The 13,370-nt window shown below is 43.7% G+C and overlaps 1 protein-coding gene across 1 annotated transcript; it reads left to right on the top strand.

Moving 5' to 3' along the window:
• Positions 1-3,111: 3,111 nt before the first annotated feature.
• Positions 3,112-9,682, top strand: LOC112262400. The gene is made up of 6 exons (XM_042330583.1): positions 3,112-3,342; positions 7,506-7,922; positions 8,212-8,328; positions 8,823-8,873; positions 9,147-9,215; positions 9,475-9,682. Exons 1-6 carry the CDS (start codon positions 3,300-3,302, stop codon positions 9,552-9,554), a joined length of 777 nt encoding a protein of 258 aa, XP_042186517.1. The 5' UTR covers positions 3,112-3,299; the 3' UTR covers positions 9,555-9,682.
• Positions 9,683-13,370: the final 3,688 nt, after the last annotated feature.

The raw sequence follows: 13,370 nt of genomic DNA, 5'->3' as shown, positions 1-13,370 counted from the left end.
GGGCTGTGTTCTGACTCGTAATTTGAATTATTTATTTATCTTTTCTCTGGTGTTGGGAGAAAATACAAATTCCACGATAACTGACGTGGGGTGAAAGTTAGTTTTGCCTGTTACTCCCAATTGCTTCAAGATTAATTCAATCGGATAGAACGTGATAAGAGTTTAATTGATTTGTTCTGAAAGGGCGTGGGCCTTGCTTGTTTTGTCTCGAACATAGTTTACTATCAGGCCTTCGTTCCCCCTCGCTGATTGTGATAATCTTTTTCTGATGTGGGCCTAGAAGACCTAACCAGGGAGAAGAAAGAGAGAGAGAGCGACGGACCTCTGCGGGGAAAGGAGGCCACTGAAATACTAGGTGACTTCAGTGGAGGAAAAACTCCCACCTAACCTATCAAATATTCCTACTCAGTGATTATTGTCATCAATCAATTGTTGTGGAACGATTTCTGTAGCTGTAGTCTATAATATACAGTACAGTAGGTGTATGTAGGCTCAATTGTACATTTACTGATAGACAAATAGCATACAAATTCATACTGTTACAGAACGATTTTTTTAAATGTGAGAAATGTAGATTTTAGTTTTTTTGTTTAACAACTCTAGGAGGAGGAGGGGAAAGCGGGATGGTCCTAGGTTTTGAATATTCAGTCAAAGTACGGAGAGAAGTGTCTCATAGAGAAAGGAGGAGGAGGGCCATTTTTTTACGGGGCTTTCTACACATCTACGGCTCGGTAAACCAGAGACTGAAGATGAGAGAAAACGAGAGCAAAAGAGGGAGGGAATGGACGGGTGTGAACGAACAGAAAACATGAGTAATGGTTGAATTAAGAAAAGAAAACATTAAGTACAGTGCCTTCAGAAAGCGTTCACACCCACACGACTTTTTCGACATTTTGTTGTGTTACAGCCTGAATTTTAAATGGATTAAATGTTGACTTTTAGTCACTGGCCTACAAACAATACCTCATAATGTCAATATATATATATATATAAACAAATTAGTAAAAAATTAAAAGCTGAAATGTCTTGAATCAATAAGTATTGAACCCCTTTGTTATGACAAGCCTAAATTAATTCAGGAGTAAAAATGTGCTGAACAAGTCCCATACGTTGCATTCACTCATTGTGTGTGCAATAATAGTGTCTTCCTTCCTAACTCAGTTGCTGTTGACATGAAGGAAACCACTCAGGGATTTTCACCATGAGGCCAATAGTGACTTTAAAACAGTTACAGAGTTTAAGGGCTGTGAAAGGAGAAAACTGAAGATGGATAAACATTGTAGTTGCTCCACAATACTAACTTAATATTTCAAAACATGCATCCTGTTTGCAACAAGGCACTAAAGTAATACTGAAATAAAAATGGAATAGCAATTAACTTTTTGTTCTGAACACAAAGTGTTATGTTTGGGGAAAATCCAATACAACACATTACTGAGTACGACTCTTCATATTTTCAATCATAGTTGTGGCTGCATCATGTTATGGGTATGCTTGTATTTGACTGGGGAGTTTTTCAGGATAAAAAAAGGAATGGAATGGAGCTAAGCACAGGTGAAATCCTAGAGGAAAACCTGGTTTGGTCTGCTTTCCACCAGACACTGGGAGATGAATTCACCTTTCAGCAGAACAATAACCTTAAACACAAGGTCAAATCTACACTGGAGTTGCTTATCAAGAAGACAGTGAATGTTCTTGAGTGACCGAGTTACAGCTTTGATTTAAATCTACTTGAAAATCTATGGCAAGACCTGAAAATGGTTGTCTAGCAATGATCAACAACCGATTTGAGAGCATGAAGAATTTTGAAAGCCTCTCAGTTCTAATTGCTGCCAAAGGTGCTTTTAACAAAGTATTGATTCAGGGGTGTGGATACTTATGTAAATGAGATATTTCTGTATTTCATTTTTAATAAATTAGAAACAATTTCTAAAAACACGTTTTCTCTTGGTTCTTATCAGGTATTGTGTGTAGATGGCTGAAATAAAAAATTAATTGTCCATTTTGAATTTCTGCTGTAACACAACAAAATGTAGAACAAGTCAAGGGGTATACATATTTCCTGAAAGCACTGTAGGATAACAAAGAACATAATAATAATATGGTTATTAAATAGGATATAAAATAATATGATATGGTCATTTAGCAGACACTTCAATCCACAGCTAATCTATTACGCAGTTAAAGGGAAGGTTGTACACAACACTATCCACAAACTAACAACGGATTTATAATATCCCCTTTAAATTCTCTAAATTCCCAAACAATATAAATTATAATTAATACATAGTGAACAGGTAACTGCCAAAGTAAAAGAAACACTTGAGTAAATGAGGGATACAAAGTATATTGAACGCAGGTGCTTCCACACAAGATGCTTCCTGAGTATATTAAGCAGTTAGCATCCCATCATGCTTAGCATCATTTATTAAAATGCCCAGTTGCCCAAATATATTGGCTACCATGGCTAGAAGAATAGATCTCAGTGACTTTGAAAGAGGGGTCTCAAAGATGCTTAGTGTAGGGTGTTTAAAGCGTGTGTGAAATCTCAACCCAATTGAACACTTATGGGAGATTCTTCAGCGGTAACCTGAGACAGCGTTTTCCACCACCATCAACAAAACACCGAATGATGGAATTTCTCGTGGAAGGATGGTGTCACGTCCCTCCAGTAGCAGACAGAATCTATGCCAGGGTGTATTGAAGCTATTCTGACGGCTCGTGGAGGCCCAGCGCCCTATTGACCCTTTGTGTTGGTGTTTCCTTCATTTGGGCAGTTACCTGTAGATGTGGCCTATGCAGGAATCAAACTCATAATAGGGATATTGCTGCAAACAACTGGTGTACCTGGCATTGGTGTGTACATTGACCTATTGGAGAACACACACACACACACAAACACACTTCACTGTTGGAAGGCGTATGAAAATCAGGGTCATGACTGACTCAACAAAAATGTCTGAAGGTGAACAATTCGAATTGTTCTTTCTGCCTCTCGCACTTATCCTCCACTCTTCTCCTTTTCACTTCTTTCTTTTCTTCTTCTCTCTTTCTTTTTTTGTGCCTGTCTTTGAAGTGAGGAAGTTTGCAGAAAACCTCTCAGAAGAAAAGCAGCAAACGCCAAAGACGAAGAGAAGGCTTTATGGATAGAGAAACAGAGGGTGGGGAGAAAGGAGAGCGAGGAGTTTAGACTTCTGCACTGTTTCCTCTCTCTTCAGTCTGTCTGTCGTTTTTTTGAAGCGCATTGTCTCTCTTCTCTTCTTCTCTCCCCTGTTTTTCTCAAGCTGGTCATCTCCAGAATGAATAGAAGGCTTGTACTTACAGTCCTGGCCCTGAATGTTGGTAAGTCTTTATTGAAATACAGTCTCGTGGAGTCCATTACGATACACAATTTTCTCGTGTTCTGATACACTACACGGATATTGACGGTTGAACTTGAAGCAGCAGAATTGTAGTCATTTGGCTGCGTCCCTATTCCCTATCAGAGATGGGCAGTATTTCTGTTACATGTATTTGATATATGTATTTCAATTACTTCTGAGTATTTTAAAATGTGTATTACACTGGGCCCAACTCCAATGTATTTTGTAACAAGATACTTGAGAGCTGTCAGTTTTATTTTCAAAATACTTTTCTACACAATTTTTTATAGCGGTTCACAATTTTGCATCCCCCTTTCTCCCTGCATTGGTATCAGCATTTTGATGGTACTATGGTGTACTAAAAGCATCTGCTAAATCAATTAAAATATCAATGTAAATGTGAAATTGCACAATTGCAAAGGATGCTGAGTATTATTCTAATGAAGTCCAACCCGAAACAAGGCCAATAACAATAACCAGGGTGCTTTGCAGATCATTTTGGTATGTTCGTTTTCACATATTTATTTACATTTTGGTCATTTAGCAGACACTCTTATAGAGCGTGACTTAGACTCAGTGCATTCAACTCAAGTAGATAAACAACAACATATCAAAGAAAATAAATGTGTATTTGACACATGCTTTTGTGAATAAAAGGCTGAAGACGAACAGTGAAATGCTTACTTACTTTCCCAACAATACAGAGTTAAAGATAATGGAAAAAATATGAATAAGAAATATAAAGACTGACACGAGGAATAAATACTCAGGGGGAAACTACGAACAATAATGAGTCAAAATAACGTGGCTATATACAGGGGACACCAGTTCCCGAGTCGATGTGCAGGGGTACGAGGCAATTGGGACACAGTGCATTCGGAAAGTATACAGACCTTTTGACTTTCTCCAAATGTTGTTACGTTATATCCTTATTCTAAAAAGGATTAAATCGATTTTTTTCCCCCCTCATCAATCTACACACAAATATCACATTTACATAAGTATTCAGACCCTTTTACGCAGTACTTTGTTGAAGCACCTTTTGCAGCGATTACAGCCTTGAGTTTTCTTGGGTGTGACGCTACAAGCTTGGAGTAGCTGTATTTGGGGAGTTTCTCCCATTCCTCTCTGCAGATCCTCTCAAGCTCTTTCAGGTTGGATGGGGAGCGTCGCTGCACAGCTATTTTCAGGTCTCTCGGGTTCAGGTCCGGGCTCTGGCTAGGCCACTCAAGGACATTCAGAGACTTATCCCGAAGTCACTTCTACATTGTCTTGGGGTTGTTGTCCTGTTGTAAAGGTGAACCTTCGCCCCAGTCTGAGGTACTGAGCGCTCTGGAGCAGGTTATCACCAAGGATCTCTCTGTTCTTTGCCCTGTTCATCTTTCCCTAGATCTTGACAAGTCTCCCAGTCCCTACATTTGCAAACATTTCTAAAAACCTGTTTTCATTTTTTGTGGGAAAAGTCAAGTGTCTGAATACTTTCCGGAATGCACTGTAGCTATGCACATACAGTGCCTTGCGAAAGTATTCGGCCCCCTTGAACTTTGCGACCTTTTGCCACATTTCAGGCTTCAAACATAAAGATATAAAACTGTATTTTTTTGTGAAGAATCAACAACAAGTGGGACGCAATCATGAAGTGGAACGACATTTATTGGATATTTCAAACTTTTTTAACAAATCAAAAACTTAAAAATTGGGCGTGCAAAATTATTCAGCCCCTTTACTTTCAGTGCAGCAAACTCTCTCCAGAAGTTCAGTGAGGATCTCTGAATGATCCAATGTTGACCTAAATGACTAATGATGATAAATACAATCCACCTGTGTGTAATCAAGTCTCCGTATAAATGCACCTGCACTGTGATAGTCTCAGAGGTCCGTTAAAAGCGCAGAGAGCATCATGAAGAACAAGGAACACACCAGGCAGGTCCGAGATACTGTTGTGAAGAAGTTTAAAGCCGGATTTGGATACAAAAAGATTTCCCAAGCTTTAAACATCCCAAGGAGCACTGTGCAAGCGATAATATTGAAATGGAAGGAGTATCAGACCACTGCAAATCTACCAAGACCTGGCCGTCCCTCTAAACTTTCAGCTCATACAAGGAGAAGACTGATCAGAGACGCAGCCAAGAGGCCCATGATCACTCTGGATGAACTGCAGAGATCTACAGCTGAGGTGGGAGACTCTGTCCATAGGACAACAATCAGTCGTATATTGCACAAATCTGGCCTCTATGGAAGAGTGGCAAGAAGAAAGCCATTTCTTAAAGATATCCATAAAAAGTGTTGTTTAAAGTTTGCCACAAGCCACCTGGGAGACACACCAAACATGTGGAAGAAGGTGCTCTGGTCAGATGAAACCAAAATGGAACTTTTTGGCAACAATGCAAAACGTTATGTTTGGCGTAAAAGCAACACAGCTCATCACCCTGAACACACCATCCCCACTGTCAAACATGGTGGTGGCAGCATCATGGTTTGGGCCTGCTTTTCTTCAGCAGGGACAGGGAAGATGGTTAAAATTGATGGGAAGATGGATGGAGCCAAATACAGGACGATTCTGGAAGAAAACCTGATGGAGTCTGCAAAAGACCTGAGACTGGGACGGAGATTTGTCTTCCAACAAGACAATGATCCAAAACATAAAGCAAAATCTACAATGGAATGGTTCAAAAATAAACATATCCAGGTGTTAGAATGGCCAAGTCAAAGTCCAGACCTGAATCCAATCGAGAATCTGTGGAAAGAACTGAAAACTGCTGTTCACAAATGCTCTCCATCCAACCTCACTGAGCTCGAGCTGTTTTGCAAGGAGGAATGGGGAAAAATTTCAGTCTCTCGTTGTGCAAAACTGATAGAGACATACCCCAAGCAACTTACAGCTGTAATCGCAGCAAAAGGTGGCGCTACAAAGTATTAACTTAAGGGGGCTGAATAATTTTGCACGCCCAATTTTTCAGTTTTTGATTTGTTAAAAAAGTTTGAAATATCCAATAAATGTCGTTCCACTTCATGATTGTGTCCCACTTGTTGTTGATTCTTCACAAAAAAATATAGTTTTATATCTTTATGTTTGAAGCCTGAAATGTGGCAAAAGGTCGCAAAGTTCAAGGGGGCCGAATACTTTCGCAAGGCACTGTATAGGTCGAGTGACTAGGCAACAGGATCACAGTCACGGCACGCAAAACATTCCTGTAACTGTTGCTGAGAATGTTGACCGCTGTTCGGGGACGGGTACTTGCAAGTGCATTTCTGTATTTTAAAATGCAAAAGTGCATGTTTTTTTATTACAATACATTTCCAAATACAAGTATTTGGTCGTTTATTTTGATACATTGATCTTTATGGTATTTTGTCATTGTATTTTGACATTTATGCCCATCCCTCTTCCCTATGGGCCCTGCTTAAAGGTAAGTACACTATAGGATGCTGTTTGTTGTAGTATTATTATTATTATTATTAGTAGTAGTAGAAGTAGAAGTAGAAGTAGTAGTAGTAGTAGTAGTAGAAGTAGTAGTAGTAGTAGTATTATTATTATTATTAGTAGTAGTAGTAGAAGAAGTAGAAGTAGTAGTAGTAGAAGTAGAAATAGTAGTAGTAGTAGTAGTAGTAGAAGTAGAAGTAGAAATAGTAGTAGTAGTAGTAGTAGAAATAGTAGTAGTAGTAGAAGTAGTAGTAGTAGTAGTAAATATCATCCATTGGTCTGATAATTACCCTTATGACCTCATCTCTCAGTAGAGAGTGAGCATTTCCGTTTCCTTAATTTGTTGTATTAATTGATAGATTAGAGAGGGTTTAGGCTAATCCAGGCCAGTTTTAGTCCCCGCTGCAGGTGGACAAACATTCCCCGTTAGACTTTTGAAAAACTGCCTCTGTGATTAGTAACTATCGCATGACATGTAATATTGATTTTTTTAAATCGAATCAAAATATTTTTGTAGATATGGATTCCAAGATACCAATTTCCTTTCTTTGCTGTTGTTTCCGTGGTATGAATAATCTCTCTCTCTCTCTCTCTCTCTCTCTCTCTCTCTCCCCTCTCTCTCTCTCTCTCTCTCTCTCTCTCTCTCTCTCTCTCTCTCTCTCTCTCTCTCTCTCTCTCTCTCTCTCCCTCTCTCTCTCTCTCTCTTTCTCTCTCTGTAGTAACCAATGAAATCAAGGTATCCACCTCCCAACCTCTCACACCATCCAACTCCACTCCTGCTACCTTCATTCCCCCTGCTCCCACCACTTCCTGTGTGTGTAAAGTCTCCACTTCCTGTTCCTCTCCGACCCAGCCCGAGTCTCCGCCACCTGCGCTGGGTGTTATCAAGGTCAAATGGGAAGAAAAGTCCTGTAAGGGGGATGTACACCTGTCTCTCCTCTCGTCCCATTCCTTACCAGTCTGCTTTAACAGTCTTACCCATCGTAGTCTTCATCGTGCAGGGCTGTGTAAGAGGAAGGGCTGCGAGGGCTCCCCAACGTGGACTAAGATCAATCCTAAAGCTTTGGGTTACCAGATCAGTACGAATGGAAGTGTTGCCAACAACCCCTGTACAACACTGGGGATCCAATGCGACGGTGAGTCCTGTATGTTTGTGTGTCCTTTCTGCGTATATTTCTCTAAGTGTCTTGACAATGGGTTGAAATACCACACATGCGTACAAGTACATGAATACCTTTGTAAGTACAATTTTTACATATTTTTGTCCGTGTTTTATACGGTGCTGTAAAACAATAGCCTGGTCCCATATCTATTTAGGTTGTCTTGCCAAATGACAATAGGAGTTGGTAAGACTGTAAGAACAGATCTGGGGCTAGCCTAGTAAAGTCATGGTTAAATATGAATCTCATCTCCTCTCCACTCCAGTCGTCTCAGATCAGTTAGTGGGCTATAAGGTGGTGACTGGTCTACTGTGTGTTCTGGTGCTGGTGGTGCTGATGGTGCGTTTCGGGCAGCCCTCCCTCAAGGCCCTCCGTAGGAGACGTGAGTACCAGACACCTGGGCCTGCATCCACAAAGCTTGGCGGCGTAGGAGCGCTGATCTAGGATCCGTTCATGTACTCGTCATGTTCATTACGATCCAAAAGGCCAATGCTGATCCTAGATCAGCACTTCTACTCTGAGATGCTGTGCGTTAACGGGCCCATATCTAAACCATGAACACATGAGCGTATATTTAGGATGACAACAAAGCACTTCAATTACTGCAATAAAGTTCTTAAAGAAAAAAGTCCACAGTACTTGGACCGATCCAATAGCAGTTGATCAAATAATGTGTCATAAGGTCATGGCAGAAAAGAAAAGGATGTTGATACCAGGATCGGTGTGGCATTTATTTGATTCATATTTTGTCATTGAGGCATGTTATCTTGGTGTGTGTTGGTAATGTGGTGTGTGTTGGTCGGGTACTTGGTGTGTGTTGGTAATATAACATTATAACATGACCTCTAATCAACATGTTTTATGTCTGTGATTCAGTGTCAGACAAGAGGCAGAGTCGGTGGATCGGACCTACGCAGAGCCAAAGTGGTGAGTCAATGACTCCTAGACACACGCACACCCACCAGGCCAAGTTGCAAGCCTAAGTAGGAGAGACGTGGAATCGTTGAATAATGCGTTGAGTTGATGAGTTCATGTTACACGCACACACAGACTTCGGTTGTTCTCTCTCAAATAATGCAATATCTTGGCAAGCGATGTAATCCATAACCACCTCTTCCCCCTCCTACGTCTGTCTGCCTGCCTGCCTGTCTGTCTGTCTGCCTGTTTGCCTGTCTGCCTGTCTGCCTGTCTGCCTGACAGTCTCCTACCATAGAGGGAAGGCTGGACTCCAACTTAACGACAACACAGACAAGAGACACTCCTACCCTGGTGAGACACACACACACACACACACACACACACACACACACACACACACACACACACACACACACACACACACACACACACACACACACACACACACACACACACACACACACTCTTCCTCTCTCCACTCTTCTATTTACACAGGCGGAAGCCTAACCTGAGAATTGTGTGACTTACACAAACTTTGAATGACGCATGCAAAGGTATCTCAAGTTTAGTATTAGACCCTAAAGCATTACGTTCCCTCTCGTTCTCCCAGGATTGGAGAGGCTGACGGTGAACACCAGCCGAGAGCCTTCGTCTAACAGAAACAGTGATTATGACTCTTATAACTTGTGATCATCATCATCATCAGTCATATCCTTCACCCACAATGACAATACACTGTACATGTATTTTTCATATTTTATTATATTTTTATATTTTTTTATGCTAATTGTAAAAAAAAAAAAAATTAAGCACATAAATATCTTTTTTTTTTTTTTTGGGGGTGTTTCTGTACGTAATTCAGTCATTCACTTCTTTTATTGAATAAACGTAACGTTTGTTGTTGAATAAAATGTTTGGACCTCGTACTTAGAAGTGAACCGGATGCTCAAGAAGGCAATGAAAAGCAGGATGAAAGGCAAGAGGGAGAGAAGAGTTTCTGCAACGGTGTGGCTTCCTGTGCCGTTGACACCAACATCCTGTTGCTGTTATTTCTGTCACACTGCTGTTCCCTCGTTCTCTCGTTCTAAATTGATATTCACCTTTTACACCTCTGTCGCTCTGCTCCTCCTCAAATAACCTCCATCGCCCGTTTGTGTTCTTGTTCCTCCGTCCGTCATCCCTTTCTTCATTAATCCCCCTCTTCCTCTCCATCGTCCTGCCTATTCATGTGGCTGTCGTGTCTCCATTCTTCTCATTTATTCTCTTAAAATACGACTATTGTTGTCGGGGGGAGCTTGTTCTTCCGCATCGTTTCACGCCTCCTTTGAGTTGAGTGAAAGGATGTTTTCTGTCTGGAATTGAAGTGGAGAAGATTGTGCTGACGGCATCTTATTGTAGAAAAACATTGTTTGGCGAACCGAGCCTCAGTCAATCTTCCGCGTGTGTGTGCGTGTGGGTCAAAAGGTCAAATACAGGGTGCTTATGCATGTCCTTTTTCACACGTGTACAAGAGTGCAACCTATAGAGGTTGTGGTGAAATGGAAATCTTTTTTTCATATCCCATTCCCCCTGAGACTCTCTTGGAGAGTGGGGTCATGGTGTGTGTGCATGCATGCATGCATGAGTCTCTCTCTCTCACACACACACACACACACACACACACACACACACACACACACACACACACACACACACACACACACACACACACACACACACACACACACACACACACACACACACACACACACACACACACACACACACACACACACACACACACACACCATTTGGCATGAAAGACAACTATACATTTTTTTGTGTGTGTGTGTGTGTGTGTGTGTGTGTGTGTGTGTGTGTGTGTGTGTGTGTGTGTGTGTACATGCAGGGCAGTGTGTGACATAATATGTGTGTCTGTGAGCGAGAGTGTGTGGATGTAGTTCTGTGTCTTCCTCTCTGTCAGGTCACGCTAGACTAGACGATTAAATCTGTCCCATCAGAGGAACACTGACAGATGACAACAGATTACACACAGAGATTATCTCAGAAAGAGGGAGAGATGTGGAGTGAGAGGGTGATGAAAGATGGGAGAGAGTGGAGATGAGAGAGAGGAGAGAGAGAGGAGAGAGAGAGGAGATGAGAGGAGATGAGAGGAGAAAGAGAGGAGAGAGAGGAGATGAGAGAGGAGAGAGAGAGGGAGAGAGGAGAGAGAGGAGGTGAGAGGGGCGATGAGAGAGAGGAGAGAGAGAGGAGAGAGAGAGGAGAGAGAGAGGAGAGGGGAGAGAGAGGAGTGAGGAAATGAGAGAGAGGAGATGAGAGAGGAGATGAGAGGGGAGAGAGAGGAGAGGGCAGAGAGAGGAGAGAGAGAGGAGAGAGGAGATGAGAGAGGAGATGCGAGAGGAGATGAGAGGGGAGAGAGGGGAGAGAGGAGAGAGAGGTGAGAGGAGATGAGAGAGAGAGAGAGAGAGGGGAGAGAGAGGAGAGAGGGGATGAGAGAGAGAGAGAGATGAGAGAGGAGATGAGAGGAAGATGAGAGGGAGAGAGGAGAGAGAGAGAGAGGAGATGAGAAGGAGATGAGAGAGGGAGAGAGAGGGGAGGAGAGGAGAGGAGAGAGAGAGGGAGAGAGAGAGAGAGAGAGAAAATGAGAGAGAGGGGAGAGAAACGGGAGAGAGGGGAGAGAGAGAGGAGAGAGAGAGAGAGAGGAGATGAGAGAGGAGGAGAGAGGGGATGGGGAGAGAGAGAGGAGATGACAGAGGAGAGAAAGAGGAGATGAGAGGGGAGATGAGAGAGGGATGGGGAGAGAGAGGAGATGAGAGAGGAGAGAGAGAGGAGATGAGAGAGGGGATGGGGAGAGAGGAGATGAGAGGGGAGATGAGAGAGGTGATGGGGAGATGAGAGAGAGAGAGGAGAGAAAGGTTTTACGCTAATCCGTCCGTGTCGGGGACGTGGGTCACGTCTCAAAGGTCACCCTATTCCCTATATAGTGCTCTACTTAGTGCACTGTGTAGGGAATAGGGTGCAATTTGGGATGCAGGCATCATCCCTAAGCCCCTTCTGTTGGCCTGTTACAGGTGTATCACTGCACAGAAATGCGGGGAGAGAGGGATCAAAACTATCCAGAATTAAATGAATATTGCAACTCTCTTGAGTCCTCTCAATCTCTCCACATTTCTCTTGTTCTCCTCCTCTCTCTCCCCCTTTAGTTTCGATCCATCCTCCTCTCATCTCAACATATTTCGAGCCAAATATTCAACACCCACCTACAGTTTTGTTTGTGTGTACACTACCTGTGTTCTGTAATGGCTGCCGTCAGATGATGATGTCACAGTTGTGATATCACGGTGGGACAACATCAGACACCATTTGAACTGTTATGAGGGAATCAGAGGAGTAACATGAAAACATGGAGCAGTGGATGTTTATACGGTGGTGGGAAATGATGGTAATACCACAGTTAGAGAGAGAGTGGCAGGGGAGAGAGAGAGTGGCAGGGGAGAGAGAGAGAGAGTGGCAGGGGAGAGAGAGAGAGTGGCAGGGAGAGAGAGCGAGAGTGGCAGGGGAGAGAGAGAGAGAGGGCAGGGGAGAGAGAGAGAGAGTGGCAGGGGAGAGAGAGAGAGAGTGGCAGGGGAGAGAGAGCGAGAGAATGGTGGGGGAGAGAGAGAGAGTGGCAGGGGAGAGAGTGGCAGGAGAGAGAGAGTGGCAGGGGAGAGAGAGAGAGTGGCAGGGGAGAGAGAGAGAGAGTGGCAGGGGAGAGAGAGAGTGGCAGGGGAGAGAGAGAGAGTGGCAGGGGAGAGAGAGAGAGTGGCAGGGGAGAGAGAGCGAGAGAATGGTGGGGGGAGAGAGAGAGAGAGAGTGGCAGGGGAGAGAGAGAGAGAGTGGCAGGGGAGAGAGTGGCAGGGGAGAGAGAGAGAGAGTGGCAGGGGAGAGAGTGGCAGGGGAGAGAGAGAGAGAGAGAGTGGCAGGGGAGAGAGAGCGAGAGAATGGTGGGGGAGAGAGAGAGAGAGTGGCAGGGGAGAGAGAGAGAGTGGCAGGGGAGAGAGAGAGTGACAGGGGAGAGAGAGAGAATGGTGGGGGAGAGAATGGAGGGGGAGAGAGTGGCAGGGGAGAGAGAGAGAGAGAGAGTGGCAGGGGAGAGTGTGGCAGGGGAGAGAGAGAGAGAGAGAGTGGCAGGGGAGAGTGTGGCAGGGGAGGTGGGGAGAGAGTGGTGGGGGAGAGTGTGGCAGGGGAGAGAGAGAGAGAGTGGCAGGGGAGAGTGGCAGGGAATGAGTGAGGAGAGAGAGAGTGGCAGGGGAGAGAGAGAGAGAATGGTGGGGGAGAGAATGGTGGGGGAGAGAGAGGCAGGGTGGGGGAGAGAGAGAGTGGCAGGGGAGAGAGAGAGAGAGAATGGGCAGGGGAGAGAGAGAATGGTGGGGGAGAGAATGGTGGGGGGGAGAGAGTTTGAGAGAGAGTGGTGGGGAGAGAGAGAGAGAGAATGGTGGGGAGAGAATGGTGGGGGAGAGAGAGGGG

This window comes from Oncorhynchus tshawytscha, linkage group LG11, assembly GCF_018296145.1.
Source record: "Oncorhynchus tshawytscha isolate Ot180627B linkage group LG11, Otsh_v2.0, whole genome shotgun sequence".
Lineage (NCBI taxonomy): Eukaryota > Metazoa > Chordata > Actinopteri > Salmoniformes > Salmonidae > Oncorhynchus > Oncorhynchus tshawytscha.
The sequence above is the reverse complement of the archived record's forward strand: the minus strand, read 5'-3'. Positions and strand labels throughout refer to the sequence as shown.